This window comes from Hyla sarda, chromosome 13 (genome assembly GCF_029499605.1).
Source record: "Hyla sarda isolate aHylSar1 chromosome 13, aHylSar1.hap1, whole genome shotgun sequence".
NCBI classification, from domain to species: domain Eukaryota; kingdom Metazoa; phylum Chordata; class Amphibia; order Anura; family Hylidae; genus Hyla; species Hyla sarda.
Genome location: NC_079201.1, coordinates 13,931,944 through 13,959,051, shown reverse-complemented (window position 1 = coordinate 13,959,051; position 27,108 = coordinate 13,931,944). Strand labels below are relative to the sequence as shown.

Here is a 27,108-nt window from a genome sequence, read left to right as displayed (position 1 = left end):
ACTTTTAGGTAATTAAAGGGGTTATCCAGGAAAAAACTTTTTTATATATATGTCAACTGGCTCCAGAAAGTTAAACAGATTTGTAAATTACTTCTATTAAAAAAATCTTAATCCTTTCAGTACTTATGAGCTTCTGAAGTTAAGGTTGTTCTTTTCTGTCTAAGTGCTCTCTGATGACACCGGTCTCGGGAACCGCCCAGTTTAGAAGAGGTTTGCTATGGGGATTTGCTTCTAAACTGGGCAGTTCCCGAGACACGTGTCATCAGAGAGCACTTAGACAGAAAAGAACAACCTTAACTTCAGAAGCTCATAAGTACTGAAAGGATTAAGATTTTTTTTTTATAGAAGTAATTTACAAATCTGTTTAACTTTCTGGAGCCAGTTGATATATAAAAAAAAGTTTTTTCCTGGATAACCCCTTTAAGGTCACTTTTTGGCTGATTACATTGTTTGGTCTTCATTGCGATCGTCCAGCGACACCTTATAGGGTCTTACTCTTTAATGACAGTGCCCATTAAGGCCTTGATAAACTATAGGGTGTTACCTTTATGCAAATATTAGACAAAAAAAATACTGAAATGCAAAAGAAGCCGAAAAAATATATATTTTTTTCATATAAATTTCCATTAAATAAAACCAGTAAAGCAAACTCTGTGCATGTTTCAGATATTCATCCATTAATATTTTGAAATGTATACTTTTTGTAAAAATGTTTTTATTTTTTGCATTGCTTAAACACAGCAGTGGGGTCGTATGAAATTAGAAAATAACATGGCGGTTGTTTGTAATAATAAGCGGTTGCTTTCCTGAGCTGGCTGTATGGCTGTGTCATCAGGTTCCGTAAGAAACGTGGCGGGAAGACAGCCGTAAGCACAGTTAGGCTATGTTCACACGCCAGAATTTCTGCATGGAATTGCGCCCGAAAATTCGGCATGAAATTATAGCCAATACACTTCAATGGGATTCCGCTGTCCTATTCACGCGGTAGAATTTCTGCTACAGGAAAAGGGGTACTCCGCTGTTCAGCGTTTGGAACAGCGAACGCTGGAGCCGGCAGCTCGTGAGGCTATAGCCCCGCCCCCTCATGACGTCACGCCCCGCCCCCTCAATGCAAGTCTATGGGAGGGGCGTGACAGCCGTCACGCCCCTCCCATAGACTTGCATTGAGGGGGCGTGATGTCGTGAGGGGGCGGCGCTATGGCGTCACGAGCTGCCGGCTCCAGCGTTCGGAACAGTTTGTTCCAAACGCTGAGCAGCGGAGTACCCCTTTAATAGGCCGGGTCAACAGAGCTTAAGTCTAGGGCTGCATGGCGAACTTGGGCTTCACAGGAGTGGTGCGACCACAGATTGTTATATGGCGCCACTAGCCAGAAATTAGAAGTCCAAACTGGATGGATTTCTGGCTCCCGATGGATCATGGTCTTGCAATGCAAACTTTCTTTGGCACAGACCAATTTACCATGTAGCCCTAGCCTAAATCACACTTTATACAGATACACAATGCTATGTGTGCAGCACAAGGTACTCACCTATACCCACATATGTGCCGGTGCCTATACTACCTTCTACAATACCTTACTATGGCATCCATTTTGTGTGAATATATTTTTTTGCATATATGGTGGTGCAATAACTTTACAGTATAAAGAATTTTATTGATTTAATGGAACATACAATTCTACCAAACATCACACTGTGTATATGGGGGGGGGGGGGGAGATTTATCAAAACTTGCCCAGTTGCCCATAGCAACCAATCAGATTGCTGCTTTCATTTGGCAGAGGCCTTGTTAAAAATGAAAGAAGCCATCTGATTGGTTGCTATGGGCAACTGCACCACTCGTCCGCCCCCATGGTCCTTGCCTAAAAATATTTACCCGTTATTATTATGCTTTTGCATTAATCAAAATACATAAAAATTGTCAGAGGGGAGGAGGGGGATGCAGCTGCAGCATTTAACCTCCATCTGTAGCTGTCTACAAAGTCATTGTGCCTTATGTTTAGTCCCAATAGGTAGCAGGTTAAATAAGCTGATCCCTCAGATCATCAAAGTTTAGTAAGTTATTTGCAGTTTCAGACCAAGCGGCGTGGGCCGCACCGTCCATTTCTGGTGCCAATCTGTTGCTTGACTCAAGAGTGTGACTGACTCCACCAATGGGCGCATTGCATTCAGGACATGTAGACCGCTCCATCGCCCCCCCACATTCTGTAATACAATATACATGGCCACTGGAACACTTGAACCAGTGGCCCTTCTGTAGGCCCATAGCGTCTACGATCATAACTCGCTCTTGGTCTGTAATCCCGAGTCCGGTGAGTGGAAGCTTCTTGCTCAGATCTTTAAGTTGCACCTTCACCAAGTTTTCATCCTCCTCCGTGAACTTTTTACTTCTCTCTAGAACGTCTCTTAGGGCATCTATTTCTCTGCGGATCTCCGGAGTGATTCTAGGCTTGGCCTCTTTACATCTCACGAGTAACTCTAGAAGGAAGCCGAAACGCGCCACTTCGCATTGCAGATCAGAGAGTTCTTGTTCGGTGAAAAATGATCGTGGTTTTTCCAACCAGCCCTTTATTTCCAGCAAGCGATTTTTCATTGCCTTCTTTTCCCCCTCGTCCACTTTGCTTATATTGGCGAAGAGCTTTGCGATTCTTTGAAGGAACCGTATCTTGTTTTCTAAGCTGAGTAATGTCCTGAGCGGGGTTTCTACATTCTCCAGTTCTTCGCGTAATTCTGAATATTCCTCTGGGAAATTTCTTCTAATTTCCACCATCAGCCGTAAGGTGTCCAAGAGCCGTTGTCTGGTTTCATTTCGGAGGTTCAAGTCCCCATTTATCTTCCTCTTGACCTTCTCAATCTCATCCAGGGTTTTGTTGACGGCCGAGCCATATCTTAGGTTCTTCCTTATGGTAGTCTGACATTTCGGACACACTTTCAGCTTGATCGCAACTCCCTCGTCGGAATCATTGTCTACCATCATGTACGTATCCATACCGCTGGTCTCAAAGATGTGGCCACAGTCCTCCAGCTGCACAAAACGGGCATCATTTTCATCTTCAAAACCAAAAAAGATCTCATTGACTTCGTCTTTATGGCATTCTCGACACTTCTTAGGGCAGGGCTCACCACATAGCCCAATGCAAGGGTGTCCACATTTCAGTACCTTTGGACATGGGACGTTGCACGGTGGGCGATCACATGGCTCAGAGCAAAGCTTACTGCAGGCATAGTGCTCACAACTCCAGTTACAGGGCTCCATACAGGGGACACAGTTTTCCCCGCATTTCTTTTTACATTGGCTATGGACACAGCGGTTTTGGCATGGCTTCATGCATGGCGGGCATTCGTTTGTGCACGGCTGTCCGCATTCATGGGAACAGATTAAAATAGCTTTGCATGGATGTCGGCAGCTTTCGTGGAATCGGCCTTGAATGCAAGTGTCGCAGTTACCGTGGCATTTATGACTGCAGCTTAGCCGGACTTGGCAGGGCTTTTTGCATTTTATGGGCATGCCAAAATCTATGTCCCGTTTCTGCCAGCATGGAACCTTCTGACTGTGCCCGCACTTTAGCTGTACATTAATAGTCTTTCCACAGCGTTCTTCACATTCTTCTCCACAAAGCCGTTCACATGGATGACCACACGGCAAGACCTTGCTACACGGTACAGAGCAAACGAACTTCTGTACAGACGTGCTACATGGCACAATTTGTTGGTGACCACATAGCGGCATGAGCTTCACGACTTCCTCCATGCATGGTCCACAGGGTTGGGAACATTTTCGTTTGCATCTGTGCCCATCCCCACACAACACCTTCTGGCAGTCTTTGTAGCACTCGTACTCTTTGTGCTCGGGATCATATGGGTGACATACCCGCGTACACACATGACCACAGTTCAGTCTGAAGTCACAGTTTTTGTTGCATCCTCCTTCCGGTACATTCTTAAAATCATCAGCTTTACTCACAAGTGTACGGGTTTCTGGGTGATTCTGACAACAGAGCATAAGATGGTCTCCAATTTGGGCCTTCTCGTGTAAACTCTTACAGATGAGGCTCCAGAGAGGCACAGTGCCCATCATCTTCATGTTCCCGATACAGAATAGCCCCTTCTTGGCTCTCGACAGTGCTACACAGATCCGGTTGGAGATCTGAAGGAAGCCGACTTTACGTTGCTTATTGCTCCGGACCAACGAGAGAAGTACTATGTCGTTTTCCTCGCCCTGGTACTTGTCAACGACGTGCACTTTGACCCCAGAAAACATCTTGGTCGGCATGAGTTTTTTAAGACAGAAAAGCTGCCCCGTGTAGGTGGTGAGGATGGTGATCTGAGACGGCTTATACTCTTGGTGTAGAAAGTACTTGCACAGTTCTACTATAAACATCGCCTCGTGCAAGTTCTGGTGACTCTTCCCGTCTTGTATCTCTTGCTCTAGGAATCCATGTTGTACAAAGAAAAGGTTTGTAGAAACCCCCTGGAATGAAATAAATAAAATAAAAATTCCCATTACTATAAGTTATTTGTAAAACATTTTGTTGTCTAAGATTAGGAAACAGCGCCACTCTAGTCCAAATGTTATGTCTGGTATTGTATATGAGCGCCATTCACTTAAAGGGGTACTCTGGTGGAAAACTTTTTTTTTTTGTAAATTACTTCTTTAAAAAAAATCTTAATCCTTCCAGTACTTATTAGTTGCCGAATACTACAGAGGAAATTATTTTCTTTTTGGAACACAGAGCTCTCTGCTGACATCACGACCACAGTGCTCTCTGCTGACATCTCTGTCCATTTTAGGAACTGTCTAGAGTAACAGAAAATCCCCATAGCAAACATATGCTGCTCTGGACAGTTCCTAAAATGGACAGAGATGTCAGCAGAGAGCACTGTGCTTGTGATGTCAGCAGAGAGCTCTGTGTTCCAAAAAGAAAAGAATTTCCTCTGTAGTATTCAGCAGCTAATAAGTACTGGAAGGAGTAAGATTTTTTTATTGAAGTAATTTACAAATCTGTTTAACTTTCTGGCACCAGCTGATGTAAAAAAAAAAAGTTTTCCACTGGAGTACCCCTTTAAAGGAATAGTCTGGTGATATATCACGTATCCCTTATCCAAAGGATAGAGGATGAGTTATAGATCGCGGGGGGTCCGAGCCCTGGGACCCCCGCGATCTCCTAAATGGGGCCCGGCAGTCAGCTGGATGGGAGTGTGCCGACCCCCACGTGGAGCGCCGGCTGACACGCCCCCTATATGTACCCCATAGAGATACATGGAGGGGGTGCGCTGGCCGTGGCTTCCTGCAGTGGTCAGAACTGACGCTTTCAGCAAACTGCCGGGGGCCAGTGCAGGAGATCGCAGGGGGGGTCCCAGCACTCGGACCCCCCCTGCAATCTATAACTTATCCCCTATCCTTTGGATAGGAAATAAGTTATATTTCACGAGACTACTCCATTAAATTGGGCTTAGCTGTAATACCAGCCATGGCCATTGAACAAGAGTGGCGCTGTCTAAGATCAGAAAGAAACCTCTTTATTAGCATTTTTTTGTTTGTTTTTTACTTAACCCTTATATGTCATAATGGATGAAATGTTACTAACAAATTAATATCCCAATATACAGTTTTGCTATATTTGGCGTATACAGTTCCTGCTGACACAAGGCCCTTTTTTTATGCATGCTAGGAGTATAGTGACACTGTGTAAAAGATGGACATATTTGATATATTATTTATGTACTTTTTACGTATTTTTAGCCAATTTGTTAATTGCTTTTGTAAATTGCGCCCTTATTTTTTATGCAGTGCGAATATACCTTAAAGGGGTACTCCGCTGCCCCAGCGTTGAACAAACTGCTGAAGTTGAGTTGTTGTTTTCTGTCTAAGTTCTCTCTGATGACACCTGTCTCGGGAACCGCCCAGTTTAGAAGCAAATCCGCATAGCAAACCTCTTCTACTCTGTGCAGTTCCCGAGACAAGCAGAGGTGTCAGCAGAGAGCACTGTTGCCAGACAGAAAAGAACAACTCAACTTCAGCAGCTGATAATTATTGGAAGGATTAAGATTAAGTAATTTACAAATCTGTTTAACTTTCTGGCACCAGAAGATATCCTAACATCAAAAGTTCTCCCCAATCATTTGGATTACTAGCTGTGACCCCGGGGGTCGGACACAGGGCTGGTTCTGCCTATAAGCAAAATAGGCAGCTGTCTAGAGTGCCCTCTTGATGGGGGCGTCGCTCTGCTCCCTGCAAGAAACTTAGTAGCCAGCCAGCATCCGAAGCACCCGTCCTGCCAGCACCACTGTCGCACCCCGGTACCATAATAATCTGCATTCTTTAGCCAGCTGGAGGAGTGCAGTGACAGTAAACAAAGTAATTACATACGGAGGAGGTTTGTTACAGTGTGTCAACCCTGGATAAAAGGAGATTAAATGAGGGAGGGGCTGTTACAGTGTGTCACCCAATAGTAAGGTGATTACATGAGCAGGAGGTTTGTTACATTGTGTCACCCCAGTAGTAAGGAGATTACATGAGGAGGAGGTTTGTTGCAGTGTGTCACCCCAGTAGGAAGGTGGGCCGTGTCAAAGGGCGGAGCCAATGGGCAGAGTCAAGAGGCAGCAAAATTAACTTTCACCTAGGGTGGCAAAAATTCATGCACCAGCCCTGGTCGGACAAAACTGATCACCTAAACACTCCTGTTGCATTGTCTACTTAGCCAATTAGTGGCCACAGAGGTTTCCCACCCCAGCTGACGACCGGCTGAGCAGGCAGCGCGCGCGCCAACCCTAAAATAATCTTAATCCTGTCAACGAAAAGGAATTCAAGCACAAAATATACCAGAAAGTGGCAGAACTATCGATAAACTTTATAAACATAAGATTGAATATGAACTATTTGCCCATAAAGATTTAGGATCTGCAAACCATCAGTGTTGTTCACAGCAAAGTTGTATGTCCCTCACCTTGATGTTCTCATAGCTTAGGACAGATGGGTGGTTCTCCAGCTCTGAGTAGATGTGAGGAGTCAGTAGTCTTGCTATTTCAGGCCGCATGCGATGCTAGGAGCAATAAAACATAGTGTTAATGAAGCAATGTAGTAATGGCCTCCATATAGGGTTAGGTATGGTGGTCACATTGGCTTATAACGATGATGGTTATTGGTCTACACCAATGTACGGTAAGTTCCTATTGCTGCCCTTACCTGGTAGTTGAGGCGAACAAATAGTTGATCGGACTGAATAAGACGCTCAAACAGTGACACTTCCAGGTTGAAGTTCTTGGCCAGGTCATATACGTTGGCGCTTGGCCGAAGCTGTGACAGAATATAAGTATAAGATCAATGATATGGCGGTTTTTCTATGTAAAGATGTGAAATTGAATAAACCAATCCATTGACTACAGGCATGCGGTATGACCAAGAATGGCATGGCATTCAAAACGCGGAACGCGTTTTGAATGCCATGCCATTCTTGGTCATACCGCATAAGTGACTTACTGCTCTACTGCTTTCTGTAATGGAGTCAAGAGTCAAGGATTTTATCTGGCTCCTACAAGTGCAAAACTTTGTATACAACCTAAAGGGGTACTCCGGTGAAAAACTATTTTTTTCATATCAACTGGCTCCAGAAAGTTAAACAGATTTCTAAATTACTTCTATGGAAAACAAATCTTAATCCTTCCAGTACTTATCAGCTGCTGAAGTTGAGTTGTTTTTTTTTTTCTGTCTGACCACAGTACTCTCTGCTGACACCTCTGTCCATGTCAGGAACTGTCCAGAGCAGGAGAGGTTTGGTATGGGGATTTGCTCCTGCTCTGGACAGTTCCTGACATGGACAGAGGTGTCAGCAGAGAGCACTGTGGTCAGACAGAAAAGAATAACTCAACTTCAGCAGCTGATAAGCACTGGTATGATTAAGATTTTTTTAATTGAAGTCATTTAAAAATCTGTCTAACATTCTGGAGCCAGTTGATATGAAAAAAAAATTGTTTTTCAACGGAGTACCCCTTTAAGTTGTATATAAAGTTTTGCGCTAGTTATCAGCTGCTGAAGTTGAGTTGTTCTTTTCTGTCTGACAACAGCGCTCTCTGCTGACACCTCTGACTATCTCAGGAACTGTCCAGAGTAGGAGTAAATCCCCATAGCAAACCTCTCCTGCTCTGGACAGTTCCTGACATGGACAGAGGTGTCAGCAGAGAGCACTGTGGTCAGACAGAAAAGAATAACTCAACTTCAGCAGCTGATAAGTACTGGTAGGAATAATATTTTTAAATCGAAGTAATTCACAAACCTGTTTAACTTTCTGGAGCCAGTTGATATGAAAATTTTTTTTATTTTCACCGGAATACCCCTTTAAGTGCCGAAACTTGTATGTTACTTTTAAAATAGTGACGTGTCTCCATTATATACTGACTAAGACATTCTGTAGTATATACTTGAGGGGGGGGGGCAACGGACTTTGAAGCCTGAGCTTAGGTTTATGCGTATTAATCCTGAAGTCCTAATGTTTGATCAACTATACAAAGGTATCCTTGACCATGATGCCATGTTGTATTGTCTGGAAAAAAAATTCTTAAAGGCGTACTCTGGTAGAAAACTTTTTATTTTTAAATCAACTGGTGCCAGAAAGTTAAACAGATTTGTAAATTACTTCTATAAAAACTAAAAAATCTTAATCCTTCCCGTACTTATTAGCTGCTGAATACTACAGAGGAAATTCTTTTCTGTTTGGAACACAGAGCTCTCTGCTGACATCACGAGCACAGTGCTCTCTGCTGACATTTCTGTCCATTTTAGAAACTGTCCAGAGCAGCAAATGTTTGCTATGGGGATTTTCTCCTACTCTGGACAGTTCCTAAAATGGACAGAGATGTCAGCAGAGAGCATTGTGGTCGTGATGTCAGCAGAGAGCTATGTGTTACAAAAAGAAAATAATTTCCTCTGTAGTATTCAGCAGCTAATAAGTACTGGAAGGATTAAGATTTTTTTTTAATAGAAGTCATTTACAAATCTGTTTAACTTTCTGGCACCAGTTTATAAAAAAAAAAAAAAAAAGTTTCTACCGGAGTACCCCTTTAAGTGAATGGCGCTCATATACAGTACCAGACATAACATTTGGACTAGAGTGGTGCTGTTTCCTAATCTTACACAACAACGTTTGTTACAAATAGAAGCAATTTACAAATCTGTTTAACTTTCTGGCACCAGTTGATTTAAAAAAATAAAAATAAAAAAAATAAAAAAATAAAATAAAAGGTTTTTCACCGGAGTACCCCTTTAAATTGTTCTTGAATGGGATTTCCATTCTATGCTTCTATGCACATCATCGTCTTGTCCTCCAGAACTTTAAAGATAGATTTCCATGTCTAGGTAGAACATTTTTTATGTATAGGTTGGTGACACTATTGGTTATAGACAGGGCCGGTTCTGCTTATAGGCAAAATAGGCAGCCGCCTGAAGCGCCCTCTTAATGGGGGCGGCGCTCTTTTAGCTGCAATTAAGTAAGCCAGCACCCGCCCATCTGAAGTACCCGCCCATCAAGCAAAACCCCCACCTAAACTATAATAATCGGCGCCACTTCCAAGGCAGACAGGGGTGATAACTAAGGTAAGATCTGTCCAACATGGCGCGTGCCTCCATACATTGGAGTACATCGGGTACTCAGTCTGAGGTCGGCAAGGTGCAAAAAGAAAATGGTGGCCTGCTGTGGCGCTGCCTCTTGGAGATCGAGATGCAAGTTCAGTCACATATGGTAGAATCTCATTTATTGGTGCAATAAAAAGGAGATAACAGACATGTAAGACGCGTTTCGGGGGTAAATTCACCCTTTTTCAATTGCAAAGATCGGGGGAAAAAGGGTGAATTTACCCCCGAAACGCGTCTTGCATGTCTGTTATCTCCTTTTTATTGCACCAATAAATGAGATTCTACCATATGTGACTGAACTTGCATCTCGATCTCCAAGAGGCAGCGCCACAGCAGGCCACCATTTTCTTTTTGCACCTTCTCCTCCATACATCGGAAGGAGTTTTCGCCTAGGATGGAGATAAATCCTTGCACCTGGCCTGGTTATAGGGACACGATGGTGAACTAGGTGTAGAGGGAGGCTTCCTCTTCCTCTCCTGCAGATGCCGTAGGGTTGTGTGTGTTTTCGGACCTACCTGTTGATGATCCCCAATGAGAATGAGATGTTGGCAGGCTGAGCTGAGCGTGGTTATGGTGTGAGCTTCCAGGACCTCCGCAGCTTCTTCCACTATCACGATGGTCGGCTCCACTTCCTGGAGAATCCGTCTGTACTTTGCGGCACCTACGAAGAAGACAACAGTAATGGTAATGGACTCTAGATGGCAAAGTGAAGTAACATGCGTCCGTCCATTTGGCGCACTCACCTGTAGTAGTCATCCCGATCACTGTGGCTTCCTTCAGAATATGCAAGTCCTGTTTTTGTCTCAGTTCCGACAAGAGATCTGCCGACTCCTGATAGTTTCCCTCATGACCCAGAATCTTCTGTCGAATATCCATCTGGTAGAGTTGTATCCAGTATCTATTGTGGGAAAGAAGCATCGCGGGGTCAGTAGAGGCTTCCTCGATATCTACAGCTTTATGTAAAAGTTGACGGGACCTCTACAGGTAACAGAATTAATGGGGCGTCCTACCAAGTTCTACCAAGGCTAGTTTTTTATCATGTCTTACCAGTTGATCCAATTGGGCTATTTTTTATTGTTTCAGAACTGGATTAAAGGGGTACTGCGGAACTAAGACATCTTATCCCCTATCCAAAGGATAGAGGATAAGATGTCAGATCGTGGGGGTCCCGGGGCTGGGGACCCCCGCAATCTAGCATGCAGCATCCACCTGTTAGCACTGCAGGGAGCGCTGGAGGCTCCAAGTCATATGGCTCCCGACCACGGGGTCGGAGTATTGTGATGTCACGACTCCGCCCCCCCCATGTGACGTCACGCCCCGCCCCCTCCATGCAAGTCTATGCCTCCCGACCACGGGGACAGAGTATCGTGACATCACGACTCCGCCCACTCAATGTAAGTCTATGGGAAGGGGTGTGACAGCCGTCACGCCCCCTCCCATAGACTTGCATTGAGGGGGCTGGGCGTGATGTCACACAGGGGCGTGACGTCAAGATACTCCGTCCCCGTGGTCGGGAGGTATAAAAGACTTGCCCCCTGCCATAGACTTGCATTGAGGGGGCGGAGTATCTTGACATCACACGGGGGTGGAGTCGTGACATCACGATACTCCGTCCCCGTGGTCGGGAGGCATAAGACTTGCCCCCTCCCATAGACTTGCATTGAGGGGGCGGGGCGTGATGCCACACGGAGGCGGAGTCGTGGTCAGGAGGCATAAGACTTGGAGCCTCCAGCGCTTCCTACAGTGCTCACAGGTGGGTGCTGCATGCTAGATTGCGGGGGTCTCTAGCGGCGGGACCCCCCGGGATCAGACATCTTATCCTCTATCCAAAGGATAGGCAATAAGATGTCTTAGTGCCGGAGTACTCCTTTAGCCTATTAGGTCTGACACCAGGGCAGGCGCAGACAAATCTCTTTGGGTCCAGACTCCACACGTCTGTAATCTGGTCGGCCTCGGCCGCCGTCATTGCTTCTAATTTTCGCAACTCAGTCTTTATCCTTTGCTTTCTTTTCTTCTTCTGCTCCTTTGACATCTTGACAATAAATGTTAACATTAGGAAATGTGCTTTCTCGGGCCTCCCTTTCTATCGTTGACGCTGATGATACTTACTTGCCAGCCCTCACCAGACTCCTGCGCGTCTTGCGGTTCCTTGCTATCTAACGACATTGCCTGAACCAGTCTTGCCATTTCGTTTTCCACAGTCCTCTTGTTCTTTCTTCTAGGTCTCCCATCCTCAATGTGGTCGTCATCAAGCACCCGTTCGGCCTCAAGGATGGCGGCCTCCTCTTGGATATCTATCAGTTCCTCCTCTGGTTCCTCTTCCTCTATATCCTCAGGTTCAGGTTGTTCTGAAAGAAGATTAGACATGAGTAGGTAATCTCTGACAAACTGGCCTTCACTGGGCCCATTAAAATAGAGGACTCTGAGGAACCATTCTCCACCTCTTCTCAAAAGTCTGTTGAGTTTATTCTCTAGAGATTCCCAATTCATTTTATGTCATAAGTTAGAAACACAATTGTCCTATCAAACTGCACCATGAAAACTGAGAGGAAGGGGTTACAAAGCAGCCTGCAGTGATTGGATGAAGGGCACAGCACAGCAGACTCAGGGAGGAAGTGAATGCATAGTGAGTTAGGGCGGGCTCAGTGCTTGCCTCGGACACGCCCCTTCCTGAGCAGTGGATGTCAGAAGGAGTGAGCAGCAGAACAAAGGTATTTGTGAGCCAAATACAGATACTAGACACATAAAAAAGACATGTAAAGCATCTGCAGGAGGAACACATAGAAGCGTTGTTTGTTTATGGGATTTGATAGGTTTACTTTAACTGCAGGCAGTGGATCAAGAATTGCCAGAGATATTCTCAGTATTAGATATCATCATAACCACCTCACTTAGGGATATTATTAGATTGGGAGATATTATGTTTCTTATTAAAAGGGGTACTCCGCTGCTCAGGCATCATAGCCCTGCCCCCTCATGACATGACGCCACGCTCCCTCAATGCAAGTCTATGGGAGGGGGCGTGACGGCTGTCACGCCCCCTCCCATAGACTTGCATTGAGGGAGCGGGGTGTAACTTCATGAGGGGGCGGGACTATGATGTCACGAGCTCCCAGTGCAGGCTCCAGCGTTCGGAACAGTTTGTTCCAAACGCTGAGCAGCGGAGTACCCCTTTAAGTTAGGGGTACTCCGGTGAAAAACTTTTTTTTTTTTTTTAATCAACTGGTCCTAGAAAGTTAAACAGATTTGTAAATTACTTCTATTAAAAAATCTTTATCCTTCCAGTACTTATTAGCTGCTGAATACTACAGAGGAAATTCTTTTCTTTTTGGAACACAGAGCTCTCTGCTGACATCATGAGCACAGTGCTCTCTGCGGACATCTCTGTCCATTTTAGGAACTGTCCAGAACAGCATATGTTTGCTATGGGGACTTCCTTTTACCCTGGACAGTTCCTAAAATGGACAGAGATGTCAGCAGAGAGCACTGCGGTCATGATGTCAGCAGAGAGCTCTGTGTTTCAAACGGAAAAGAGTTTCCACTGTAGTATTCAGCAGCCAATAAGTACAGGAAGGATTAAGATTTTTTAATAGAAGTAATTTACAAATCTGTTTAACTTTCTGGCACCATAAAAAAAAAATACGTTTTTCACCAGAGTACCCCTTTAACTGTCTTACTTATATGCATTAAGTGTACATTACCTGCTGCGTTTGGATCTGTTGTTTGGGTGAACGGGAGGACACCCAACCCAAGCCATTCCACAATGAGCGACATCTTCCCGGTTGGTACAAAAAAATCCTCATCCCTCTGAGTAACAAAGAAAAGGGATTAGGTCAATGAGTATAGTAGGAAAAAAACATGGCCTCAAAAATGTGTAGGCTCGCTTTTATTCTCCATTGGGGAGATTTATCAAAACCTGTGCAAATGCAAAGTTGCCCAGTTGCCCATAGCAACCAATCAGATCGCTTCTTTCATTTTCAACAAGGCCTCTGCAAAATGAAAGAAGCAATCTGATTGGTTGCTATGGGCAACTGGGCAACTTTTCCTCTGGACTGGTTTTGATAAATCTCCCCCCATATGTATACCAGCACTAGATTCCACACAGTCCCACACGCCAACTGGTGGCATAAACTGAAGACATTTTGGCCGGTTTTGCCACCGAGGACAGACGGACATGGCGTTTATTTTCCAATCTACCCCAATTTAAAAGGGTACTCCGTTGGAAAACATTTTTTTTTAGGTCTTTATAAGTCAACTGGTGCCAGAAAGTTCAAACAGATTTGTAAATGACTTCTATTAAAAAATCTTTATCCTTCCAGTACTTATTAGCAGCTGTATGCTACCGAGGAAATTCTTTTCTTTTTGAATTTCTTTTTTGTCTTGTCGCACAGTGCTCTCTGCTGACACCTCTGTCTGTCTCAGGAACTGTCCAGAGCAGCATAGGTTTGCTATGGGGATTTGCTCCTGCTCCGGACAGTTCCTGATCCGGGCATCAGGTGTCAGCAGAGAGCACTGTGGACAAGACAAAAAAGAAATTCAAAAAGAACAGAATTTCCTCTATAGCATACAGCTGCTAAAAAGTACTGGAAGGGTAAAGGTTTTTTAATAGAAGTCATTTACAAATCTGTTTAACTTTCTGGCACCAGTTCATTAAAAAAAATATATATAAAAAGTTTTACCTCTTTAACAGTTCTTGGGCCTAGTCCCCATCTTTGTATGCTTGGATAGGAAAAGGAATGAACCAATTGCTAAGCGGGTAGTGTCTGCAGGGTCAGCATAACACAAAAAACATGAAGAAGAGAGGACCTGGTGCTGTCAAAATGACGGTGTCCGGTAATCAGGGCAGGTAAGTATGTAATACTTTTTATTTTGGCAGCACCCAGAGCTGAAAAAAAAAGTCCATCCTTGGACAACCTCTCTTATGTTGTTGGGCTAATACCAACTCCAATAATGTCCATTTAAACCACTTTTGATTGACACATAAGAATGATTTTGGGACTAGTGCATCTGTTACTTTACTTAAAGGAGATATCCAGTGCTGAAAAACCTATCCCCTATCTTAAGGATAGGGGATAAGTTTCAGATCGCGGGGGGGTCCGACCGCTGGGGCCCCCCGCGATCTCCTGTACGGGGCCCCGGCAGCCCGCGGGAAGGGGGCGTGTTGACCACCGCAAGAAGCATTGGTTGACACGCCCCCACAATACAACTCTATGGCAGAATTGGAGCGTTGCCTTCGGCTCTGCTATAGCGATGTTGAGGGGGCGTGTCAGCCGCCGCTTCGTGCGGTGGTTGACATCCGCTATCTGGCCAGCGAGCCGGGGCCCCCGAACAGGAGATCGCGGGGGGCCCCAGCGGTTGGACATCCTGCGATCTGAAACTTATCCCCTATCCTTAGGATAGGGGATACGTTTTTCAGCACTGGACTACCCCTTTAACCTTATAAACCCCCCCAATAACGCCCCCCCCCCTGCACATTATAGAAGGGGTTAGTGTCCCTATGCTACCCCATGCTAATCCTACCTTTAACCTGGTGACTTTATTCTGTTTTTCTTCCAGCGTCCCACAGTGTCATAGAGGTGTGGCCAGGAGTCCAGTGTGCCCCTGGGCCACAACACCTCTCCTCTAACGTCACGGCTGCTCCGCCATTTGACATATATATCTTTCCCGTGTGGGTTGCCCGCACATGCATCGCCAATAGGGATTGCGGCACATAGGCAGTGTGTCTGACAGACGGACAAAGCCTGTGTGTCAAATAAATGGCAAAGCGGTCACGATGTAAGAGGAGAGAGTCCTGGCCACTCCTCTCTGACACTGTGGGACACCAGAAAAAAACTTTTTTTTTTTTACAGAATTAAACCACCAAATGACATAACAAAGGTAAGATTACCATGCGGAAAGTAACCCCTACCATGCCGTGCAGGCGGTTTTATAGGGTTAAAGGGGTACTCTGCTGCTCAGTGTTTGGAACAAACTATTCCAAACGCTGGAGCCCGTGACGTCATAGCCCCGCCCCCTCATGATGTCACGCCCCCTCAATGCAAGTCTATGGGAGGGGGCGTGATGGCTGTCACGCCCCCTCCCATAGACTTGCATTGAGGGGGCGTGACGTCTTGAGGGGGTGGGGCTATGAAGTCACAAGCTCCCAGTGCCGGCTCCAGCGTTCGGAACAGTTTGCTCCAAACGCTGAGCAGCGGAGTATCCCTTTAACCCTCTAAAACCACCTAAACGGCATGGTACGGGTTACTGTCCGCATGGTAATCGTACGTTTTGTTATATCATTTGGTGGCTTAATTCTGTAAAAAAAAAGTTTTTTTCCCCAATATCCCACAGTGTCAGAGAGTAGTGGCCAGGACTCTCTCCTCTTACATCGTGACCGCTTTGCCATTTAAGTAAAGAGACAGATGTACTTTGTGACCTAAACTTTACATAAGAAACACGAAACCAAAAAACAGATAATTAGCTTTTTCGTACCATAACACTAGACAAGCTGTCCATGTGACCGTCCTGTATGTACTTCTCAAGAAACTTTTCATGTATGATCCCAGTAGTCGAGCTCTCCAGGAGCGCTGCCCCCTCTTCAAGCTTTATTTCGGAATCCTTCATCTTGTTTATGACCTTAAATTAATAAAAAAAGGGATAAAAGACATAAGTATTGAATGTGCCATCCCTACTGTAGAGGCATCAACAACAGGTTCCAGAATATTCTCCTTGGGAAACATTGACTTACGTGAATTGAGAGGTTTATTTGACCCTTTTCGACATTACGGTATATAGGTTATATACTATATTTATGACATAATGAAAAATAAGCATTATAAAATACTATCGCAACTCATATCACCGATCGCTCTTCGTATGTGTATGGGATAGTTTCTGCGGACCCCTGGAACTCCTCTAAGTTCCCTGAGATTAAATTTTTTTAGTATTTCGCTGTTGCTGCGCCCACCGACGCGCACAATTCCGTCCCGCAAGAACTGGTGGATGCCTGAAAAAAACATAATCCTTTATATTAACATATTAATATGACAATAGGCAGCCAGCACTCAACTCCTTTATGGTGCACCGGAAACTTACCGGAAACGGGAAATGTTAAAGAGGACCTGGGGCCAACCACCCAAAAAATTTGATTTGACTATAAATGACTTTTAGGGTGTCCCGATCACACACCTTCCGTTCCCGAGTTAAGAGTTTTTTTTATAGTTGGTATCGCAATTCAGGGAATAGTCAAATGGGTGTGAACTTAAAGGGGTACTCGAGTGGAAAATGTTTTTTTTATTTTTTTTAAATGAACTGGTGCCAGAAGGTTAAACAGATTTGTAAATTACTTCTATTAAAAAATATTTACCCTTCCAGTACTTAATAGCAGCTGTATGCTACAGAGGAAATTCTTTATTTTATTTTTTTATTTTTTGTCTTGACCACAGTGCTCTCTGCTGACACCTGATGCCCGTATCAGGAGCTGTCCAGAGTAGGAGAAAAGCTATGGAGCAAACCCTATGCTGCTCTGGACAGTTCTTGACACGGACAGAGGTGTCAGCAGAGAGCACTGTGGACAACACAAAAAAGAAATTCAAAAAGTACAGAACTTCCTCTGTAGCATACAGCTGCTAAAAAGTACTAAAAGGATTAATATTTTTTAATAGAAGTCATTTACAAATCTGTTTAACTTTCTGGCACCAGTTGATTTAAAAAAAAAAAAAAAGTTTTCCAGTGGAGTACCCCTTTAATTCAATGGGAGTGGTGTGCGGGGTTATACAGTCAGGGAGTGTGTATGTTTTATATCAAGGGGTGTGTATGCCTAACCGCTCCCTCCCCCCCTGACTATATAATCCTGCCCGTCCCCTGATAGTCACTCCCATTATTAAAATTAAGTTCACGCCCATCTGACCGATTCCCTCAATTGTCAGACAAAATATAAACCCTCATATCTCAGGAACTGGAGGGCGTATCGAGAAACTGTATTTTAGTTGTTTGATCACTACTTAAAGGGGTACTCCGCCCCCAGACATTTTATCCCTTATCCAAGGGATAGGGGATATGAGGTCTGATCGCTGTTGTCCCGTAGCTGGGGACCCCCGTGATCTCGGCTGCGTCACCCCAGACATCCAGTGCACGGAGCGAACTTTGCTCCGTGCCGAATGACTGGCAATGTGGGGCGGAGGCTTGTGACGTCACGGTCTGCCTCCGCTTGTGACGTAACAGCCACGCCCCCTCAATGCAAGTCTATGGGAGGGGGCGTGATGGCCGCCACGCCCCCTCCCATAGACTTACATTGAGGGGGCGTGGCTGCGACATCACAAGCAGAGGCGTGACCGTGACATCACGGGACAACAGCAATCAGACATCTTATCCCCTATCCATTGGATAAGGGATAAGATGTCTAGGGGTGGAGTACTCCTTTAATGATAGTAACATCTCACTTTTGGGGGGTTGGCCACAGGTCCTCTTTACATATTCTATGCCCTACCAGGCATGTTGAAATTCAAACGCCCAATCCTTCTCTCTAGAGTTAGAAGGTGCCCCATACGCATTAGATGGTCAACCGTTCGGCAGCTTTAGCCAACATAACTATAATGTGAATGGCTAGCCTGACACCACCAATTCTTCTTCCCATCAGATTACTGCTAGCCCATCTACCCTTTCCATTGGACGCCAGACAGTCTATGTAAATTCCCATTACCACTGCATGAAAGAAAATGTTCCACCCGAGTAAGTGTCTTGATATGACTAAGAGACCATAGTAGCCAAGAAGAGTAAACTGGCCCCATACTATTGTATTCTAACCCTCTGACACCCAACCATTCCCTATGTGCAATGTGTGACCTACCTACCCTCCCCCAATAGACAACAGAGAATTTTACCAAAGCTCTTTATCCACCACTGTACAATATTCCGACTTTCCGATATATTCCTATATTTTATTTATAGCACTTGAAGTATACAAACCTTCCAGAAACTGATCTAAAGCATGATTCGTGTAGCACACCACGAGGATGGGATGAGACTCTCCATTTATTTGCCATACATCAGTATTCTTAAGTAGAGCCTTGGCAATCTTCAGTCCCACATAGGTCTTGCCTAATAGAAAGTAAAATATAGTTTATCATGAATATATACCGTGCGTGTAAACATTCGACAATGGCTTTAGATTTTCTATTCCTCGCGTAGTTGAGATATTCACCTGTGCCCGGTGGTCCCTGGATGATGGCCAGTTCCTTGGTGAGTGCCAGCCGTACCGCTTCCATTTGTGACTCATCAAAGCCAAGAATTTCCTTAGATGGCCACTCCCGGGGATTCAGAACGTTAATCTTGTTCTCCATAGTTGAGTTTATAATGTCTTCGTCTAACAAACAGTTCAAGTCATACTTCACACCGGCATGGAGATATCGCGGTGCTCCAACGTCTTTCTCACATGACACTATATATTTTTGGAAAGGTACGTCCTGGGCGGTCATCTCCTTTAACCCCTCCAGGACATGGCGATAAGCCTCAAAGTATGCCGTTGTTTCCACCATGATAAAGGAGTCGCTTGGTTGCACTCTTGCGAGAAGTCTTCTGCTTTGGTCACTGAACTGCAGTTGGACTTCACCTTGCGCCAACTCTTTTTCATCTCGGTTAGAAACCGTGGCAAAAAGAAAGGTTTCAAAATTATCCTTAGATAAACAGACCAGAGACCCATATATCAGGCGCTTGGAGTTCTGCCATCGGATATACTTCAATGGTTTCATATCAAACTGGACTTTGTAGATGATACCTGAAGGTGTGCACATGGGGGACACCACTCGCGTATCGAAGTAAATTCGAATGTCATCAAATTTCATTTTGCGAAACCCTCTGTCGTCGTGATACATCAAGATCTCCTGGATCCCTTTCCTTAATGGTCGCACAAAATCTTCCCTTAAAAGCCGGAAATGAGTGTCCAGGTAAAGCTCCGTGCTTTCGTATTTGTTTTTTAAAATATTTGGCCTTAGTAAAGGATTTTCATTCAAGTGGATTTCATCGTGATCGGGATACACGCTCATGGTTCTGAAGTCTTCGGCAGGAACATCTGCTCCAAGAACCATGTGTGTGTCCTCTCGTAGTGTCCGATCTCTCTTCCTACCCTGAAGGTGCTCTATTAAGTTTGACATTCTCTCTAGGCTTTGCTCTATGTTCTCTCCAACATTTACTCCAGACGTACGCAAAGCGTTGATAGCGCCAGGTATGAGCGAGACCAACAATGAGGTTTCTTGTATGCTACTGGCAGGGAAAACACTGGTCATTTCCTGGAGTAGACGAAGTATGTTAAATATACTATCTGGATATCGGTGTCTCCTCTCCGGCACGATCTCAGTCATCATTCCAACTATATAGTGAGGGAGGCAGGTGCGGAGGAATGTAGATGTCTTGACCTGTCCAAGCAGATTCTGCACACTTTGCCGGTCTAGTCTTGCTGTACAAGCTCGGGAGAGCACCTTACAAACCAACTCTACAAAGTCTGGCCTTGTTTCTATGGCTGACAGCAAATCATTGAGACCAGGGTGTGCAGACAGGGTTATAACCACTTCTGAGGGGTCCTTTTCTAGTAGTCCTTCCAGAGATTTGTAGCCCAAACGTATAACTTTCTGATCTCTTCCATTTTCTCTACCTTGTGGTGGCCTCTGCTGTCTACGACCTTGATCGGCTTCCTGGTTGTTGTTTCCTCTTCTCCCCATATTACCCTGTGGGCCACCAGCTCGTTGTTCATATTGTGCTCCTTGTCTTGGCTCGTGTTGTCCACCAGCTCTTCTGTCATTTCCCCTGCCAGCTACATGGGCATGCTGTCCACCACCCCTTGGCAAATTTTGGCCCCTAGCACCGCCTCTCTGGATACGTTGTCCTGCTTCTTGCCTGCCACCTTCGCCTCTCTGGATACGTTGTCCTGCTTCTTGCCTGCCACCTTCGCCTCTCTGGATACGTTGTCCTGCTTCTTGCCTGCCACCTTGATTTCTGTTCTGGTGATGTTGACCTCCTCTGTCTGGAAAAATACAAAATCAGTATAGGTCACATTTATTTATTTATTTTCCCTTTTTAATAGGCACATTCTCTAAAGATAAAGAAATGATGGGCCATTTCTTTAGTGTAAGAAATAGATAATGAGAAGAAGTATAAGTCCTTTCTTTATATTCCCCATTCTTAAAGGGGTGGTCCAGGATTTTTTTATTTGACTATGCTACAGGGGCTGTAAAGATAGTGTAGTTCATAATATAGTGTCTGTAAAGGTATTTGACGGATGGTCTCACAATTGTTAAAGGGGTACTCCGCTGCTTAGCATTTGGAACAAAGTGTTCTGAACGCTGGAGCCGGCGCCGGGAGCTCGTGATGTCATAGCCCCACCCCCTCATGCCATCACACCCCGCCCCCTCAATGCAAGCCTCAATGCAAGTCTATGGGAGGGGGCGTGACAGCTGTCACGCCCCCTCCCGTAGACTTGCATTGAGGGGGTGGGGCATAATGTGAGAGGCGGGGCTATGATGTCACAAGCTCCCAGCGCCGGCACCAGCGTTTGGAACAGTTTGTTTCAAATGCTGAGCAGCGGAGTACCCCTTTAAGAATTGTCACGCCCCCTCCCAAGACTTGCATTGAGGGGGCATGGCGTGATGGCATGAGGGAGCGGGGCTATGCTTTCCAGTGTTCAAAACAGTTTGTTCCAAATGCTGAGCAGCGGAGCGCCCCAATGTTTATTTTCAACAACATACAAAATGAGTGTCGTCTCAGGTTTTCCCAGGTTGCTGAGCGGCCTGAGACATTACATCTCTAGTCAGGTGTTGAAAGGGAGTGTGTCTACTTCAATGGGTGGAGCGCTTGCTGGGAAATTGCAGTTTCAAACACAGCACAGCATGGTAGGGAGCTCAGGTGTGCTTCAATGGGTGAGATGGCTGATGTGTGGGAGCAGGGAGCAAGAAGAGTGACTTCACACTTCAAGGGATCAAGGGACTTGTAGTTAGTGGGAGGGAACTCCAACAGGAAATAGCTATTTCACAAATAGATAGCAGCAATGTTATAGTGGACGCGCAACTCAGCCATTTAGCCCCAAGACAAGCACGGATCCCTTCTAAGTATGTCCATTACTGTCTGGCAGGTAAGTACTAAAATCACCTTATGGTGGATAACCCCTTTTAAAAAATAAAATAACAATAGTTTCTAAAAAGTAGAATTTGGTGGCCACTGCTACGATGACAACACACGGTCCATTTAGAGCAGGGGTCTCAAACTGGAGGCCCTCCAGGTGTTGCAAAACTTCAACTCAGCATTCCCAGCAGCCATTAGTTGCAGCAAATCGCTGTCTATGCATGTCCAGGCATGCTGGGAGTTGAAGTTTGAGACCCCTGATTTAGAGACAAAAAAGGCAAGTAAAAGACCTCTGATTGTACTTCTCTACTTCTTCTCACTGGATTTTTTAGGTTGAAATAATCATCTTACGTCTTAGGTGTGGGTGATGAGGGTTATCGGGGGGTTCATCTCTTGGCCTTCTCTCAGGATCCATGGATGGTTTTAGAAATCTCTATAAAATAAAATACACTCAAATGAAGTACATTTGACCGTAACATTGTGATAAAATTTGCACCAATTTTTACCATAAAATTTTTTTTAAAAATCTGCTCAATTTGTCTCAATTTTCACCATAACATTTTGATAAAATTCTGGACAATTTGCACCAATTTTTACCACAAAATTTTGATAAAATTCTGGTCAATTTTCACAAATTTTTACCATAATTTTTTTTTTTTTTAAATATGGAACACTTCTCGAATTTGCGTGTCATCCCTGCGCAGGGGCCATGCTAATCTTCTCTGTATCGTTCCAATTTTAGTATATGTACTGCCGAAGCAAGCACATTTTTACCATAACATTTTGATAACATTCTGCACAATTTGCCTCAATTTTTACCATAACATTTTGATAAAATTCTGCACAATTTGCTAATTTGCACCAGTTTTTACCATAACATTTTAATAAAATTCTGCACAGTTTGCACCAATTGGTATGTGGTCTTTGCATTTGTCATGGGATTAGTAAGCATTTGCCATACAATTTATACTAGTGGTCTCCAAACTGTGGACCTCCAGATGTGGCAAAACTACAACTCCCAGTATGCCCGGACAGCCAGCGGCTGTCCGTTCATCCTGGGAGTTGTAGCTTTGCAACATCTGGAGTTCCACAATTTAGAGACTACTGGTCTAGACAGTCTTTTGGAAAACAATTCAGGTGGCTTCACATTGGTTCCCCCTCCCCTAGTGGTCATCAGTCAGGGACAAATTTATGATAAAAGTAGGGCTGTCCCAATACCGATTCTAGTATCGTTATCGGGGCCTCGTCTAATGTCCCCAATACCAAATCCGATACCTGGTGGAGTGCTCCGCTGCCCCGCTCTTCGGTTTTCATCACTGCCACTGCCCCATTCTGCCGTCCCCATTATGGCATCTTATGGAGGAGCAAGTGACATACACGTCACTCCACTGCGCCCAGCATAACGCTAGGGAGGAAGCAGAGTGACGTGTATGTCACATGCTCCTCCATAAGACGCCATTATGCGGACGGCAGAACGGGGCAGCAGCAGTGATGAGAACGGGGCTGTTGGGCGGCGACACCGGACAGTGAGCAGCTACAAAGAGGGACTGCGGTCTACAGGGGGGCACAGCTGGCTACAAAGGGGGGCTGCTGCCTACAAAGGGGTCCTGCTGGCTACAAAGGGGGACTGCTATCTACAGGGGGGTCCTGCTGGCTACAAAGGGGGACTGCTGTCTACAGGGTGGGTCCTGCTGGCTAAAAAGGGGGGCTTCTGGCTACAAAGGGGGGCTGCTGTCTACAAAGGGGGACTTCTGGCAACAAGGGGGGGCTGCTGTCTACAGGGGGGTCCTTTTGGTTACAAATGGAGGCTGCTGTCTACAGGGGGGTCTTGCTTTCTACAAAGGGTGACTGCTGTCTATAGGGGGGTCCTGCTTTCTACAAAGGGGGGCTGCTGTCTACAGGGGGGTCCTGCTGGCTACAAGGGGATACTACCTACTATTAAATGGAATCTTACAGCAGAGTCACCTGCACTAACTTCAATTTATAGGTAGATAGGTCAGGTGACCCGGTTTCTACCGCTGCTCACCATGTGAACATCGGTGCATCGGTCTCACCGCCAAAGCAAATTCCCTGTTCTGTTTAATGGAGAAGAGAGAAATCTTGGCTCATACTACAGCAGCCGCCTCCATTGTACACAACAAGGACCCACATATACGGTGAGCAGCGCCAGAAACCGGGTCACCCTGCTGTCAGATTCCCTTTATAATAAAAGTACTCGTAAGTGGTATCGGCGAGTACTAGAATTAAAGTATCGGTACTCGTACTCGGTCCTGAAAAAATGGCATTGGGACATCCCTAGATAAAAGGGTTTAAGGAGAACTACAGAATAGGAAAATTGTCCCCCATACTGCCGGCAGTAAAAAAAATAAACCGGTACATACCTTCCTTCGCTCCCCCGGTGCCTCCGGTAACCGGCTCCGGCCTCCGTTGCGATCCTCTTCCTGGTTGCCGGTGGTCAGCGAGTCATACCGCACTCAGGCAATCACCGGCCGCAATGAAGTCCCGGCTCGGCCGGCGATAGGCTGAGCGGCAGTGTGACGTTTTCGGCCCCGACAGAAGGTGCCAGTGTAGTGAAGAATTGTGTGTCTTGAAGCGTTCTCACACTGCCGCTCAGCCTATTGCCGGCCAAATCGGGACTTAGCCAATCACCGGCCGCAGCGGAGTGCAGTATGACTCACCGACCACCGGCAACCAGGAAGAGGATCGCGGCGGAGACCGGAGCCGGTTACAGGAGGCCCCGGGGGAGCGAAGGAAGGTATGTACCTGTTTATTTTTTTTACCGCCGGCAGTATGGACGATAATTTTCCTATTCCGGAGTTCTCCTTTAATAAAGTAGGGCCTCCCCATATTTTTCTCATAATTTCAAAATCCTTGGTGGTCTAGAGTAGGGAAAGGGATCAAAATTCCCTAGTGGGCCAGAGATCAACCTGTAAAATCCAGTTGCTTTTTGGGGTGCTATTTCAGAATGATAGGGTCGGGGCTGGTTCTGCCTATACGCAAAATAGACAGCCGCCTAGAGCGCCCTAGTGATGGGGCGCCGCTCTGCACACTGCAAGAAAGTTCAGCCAGCATCCGAAGCCCCTGCCCGTCCAGCACCACAGTGTCACCCCAGTAGCAGGGCCGGATTATCATTGGAGCTTTTGGAGCTCCTGCTCCAGGCCCTGCATGGCCAGGAAAGAAAGGGGGCCCCGTTCTCTCGGCATCATGCAGGTCCTGGTCTGAACTCACTTAAAAACAGGAATCTCCACACGGAACATAATGGCAGTGACTGCCCTATCAGGACCTGCTTTGTACCTTTTGAATGCTGGAGGGAGTGATTTCTTTGAGGACCTGTGGTGATGTCACGATCATGTGACTTGGGGCGGAGCTAAAGTTCCCAGGAGAGTAGTGTGGCGAGTTATTCCTGCAATCTGTTGGTGAGAAGTCACTATATACAGCAGTGTTTCCTAACCAGAGAAGACACTAATATACAGTATATACATGCGAGCTCCAGAGCTGCACTCACTATTCTGCAGGTGGGGTCACTGTGTACATACATTACACTACTTGGTGGGGGTTAAAGGGGTACTCCACCCCCTAGACATCTTATCCCCTATGCAAAGGATAGGGGATAAGATGTCTGATCGCGGGGGTCCCAGCTGCCGGACTCTCTGTGCAGCACCAGGTATTCGTTTAGAATGCTGGGTGCGGGCGGGAGGGGTTGTGACGTCATGGTCATGCCCTTCATGATGTTATGTCATGCCCCCTCAATGCAAGTCTATGGGAGGGGGCATGGCGGCTGCCACACCCCCTCCCATAGACTTGCATTGAGGGGGCATGACTTGACCTCACGAGGGGGCGTGACCATGACGCCACGACCCCCGCAGCCTGCTCCAAGCGTTTGGAACAAAAAGTACCCCTATAATGTCAGTCAACACAAAAAATATACCAAAGTTTAGAATTGCTGCTTTTTGGTCACATCATATACTAGTGCTGGGCGGTATACCGGTACATACCGAATACAGTGTGTCACCCCAGTAGTAAGGCGATTACATGAGGAGGAGGTTTGTTACAGTGTATCACCCCAGTAGTAAGGAGATTACATGAGGAGGAGGTTTGTTACAGTGTGTCACCCCAGTAGTAAGGAGATTACATGAGGAGGAGGTTTGTTAGAGTGTGTCAGCCCAGTAGTAAGTACGGTAGATTACATGAGGAGGGGGTTTGTTACAGTGTGTCACCCCAGTAGTAAGTAGATTACATGGGGAGGAGGTTTGTTACAGTGTGTCATCCCAGTAGTAAGGAGATTACATGAGGAGGAGGTTTGTTACAGTGTGTCACCCCAGTAGTAAGTAGATTACATGAGGAGGAGGTTTGTTACAGTGTGTCACCCCAGTAGTAAGTAGATTACATGAGGAGGAGGTTTGTTACAGTGTGTCACCCCAGTAGTAAGGAGATTACACGAGGAGGAGGTTTGTTACAGTGTGTCACCCCAGTAGTAAGGAGATTACATGAGGAGGAGGTTTGTTACAGTGTGTCATCCCAGTAGTAAGGAGATTACATGAGGAGGAGGTTTGTTACAGTGTGTCATCCCAGTAGTAAGGTGATTACATGAGGAGGAGGTTTGTTACAGTGTGTCACCCCAGTAGTAAGGAGATTACATGAGGAGGGGGTTTGTTACAGTACGTAACACCAGTAGTAAGTAGATTACATGAGGAGGAGGTTTGTTACAGTGTGTCACCCCAGTAGTAAGGAGATTACATGAGGAGGAGGTTTGTTACAATGTGTCACCCCAGTAGTAAGTAGATTACATGAGGAGGAGGTTTGTTACAGTGTGTCACCCCAGTAGTAAGGAGATTACACGAGGAGGAGGTTTGTTACAGTGTGTCACCCCAGTAGTAAGGAGATTACATGAGGAGGAGGTTTGTTACAGTGTGTCACCCCAGTAGTAAGGAGATTACATGAGGAGGAGGTTTGTTACAGTGTGTCACCCCAGTAGTAAAGTGATTACATGAGGAGGAGGTTTGTTACAGTGTGTCACCCCAGTAGTAAGGAGATTACATGAGGAGGGGGTTTGTTACAGTACGTAACACCAGTAGTAAGGTGGGGCGTGTCAAAGGGCTGAGCCAATTGGTGCGGTCAAGGGGCGGCAAAATTAGCTTTCGCATAGGCTGGCAAAAATCCTTGCACCAGCCCTGGATGGGGTCACCACTGTTGTCCTCGGCAGCTTCCACCTGCCTGACACCCCTGATTTACCAATCTCTCCCTGTATGGGTATAGGAAATTATCTCAAAATCAAGGCTGGCAGGGAGGGTACATGCCACCGGGGCCTACTGGGATCCATCTTTCTGGCCAGTCATATAGCTACAATGCCCCAAACAACCAAAACGTTCAGTATCATTCAGCCGTGACGG

At 45.7% G+C, this 27,108-nt stretch overlaps 1 protein-coding gene and 1 non-coding gene across 2 annotated transcripts; both read right to left on the bottom strand.

Moving 5' to 3' along the window:
* Positions 1-1,187: 1,187 nt before the first annotated feature.
* Positions 1,188-25,084, bottom strand: ZNFX1 (zinc finger NFX1-type containing 1). Its single transcript, XM_056549670.1, has 16 exons — positions 25,013-25,084; positions 22,070-22,151; positions 18,810-20,624; positions 18,575-18,706; positions 16,472-16,613; positions 16,100-16,250; positions 13,330-13,435; positions 11,738-11,976; positions 11,535-11,660; positions 11,348-11,374; positions 10,605-10,606; positions 10,372-10,526; positions 10,144-10,289; positions 7,187-7,297; positions 6,948-7,043; positions 1,188-4,471 (listed from the first exon to the last, which is right to left on the bottom strand). Exons 1-16 carry the CDS (start codon positions 25,067-25,069, stop codon positions 2,021-2,023), a joined length of 5,838 nt encoding a protein of 1,945 aa, XP_056405645.1. The 5' UTR covers positions 25,070-25,084; the 3' UTR covers positions 1,188-2,020.
* Positions 22,378-22,484, bottom strand: LOC130297831 (U6 spliceosomal RNA). Its single transcript, XR_008849699.1, has one exon. It is a non-coding gene; the product is annotated as a U6 spliceosomal RNA (small nuclear RNA).
* Positions 25,085-27,108: the final 2,024 nt, after the last annotated feature.

What these genes read in the sequence shown, in the direction of transcription:
- ZNFX1 (XM_056549670.1), bottom strand. Translation starts at nt 25,069, where the DNA reads ATGATCGTGACATCACCACAGGTCCTCAAAGAAATCACTCCCTCCAGC. An exon ending in AGTCTGGTGAGGGCTGGCAA is followed by an intron (nt 11,661 to 11,737) that starts GTAAGTATCATC and finishes TTTATTGTCAAG; the next exon opens with ATGTCAAAGGAGCAGAAGAA. An exon ending in GTCTGGACCCAAAGAGATTT is followed by an intron (nt 11,375 to 11,534) that starts GTCTGCGCCTGC and finishes CCCACCTGTGAG; the next exon opens with CACTGTAGGAAGCGCTGGAG.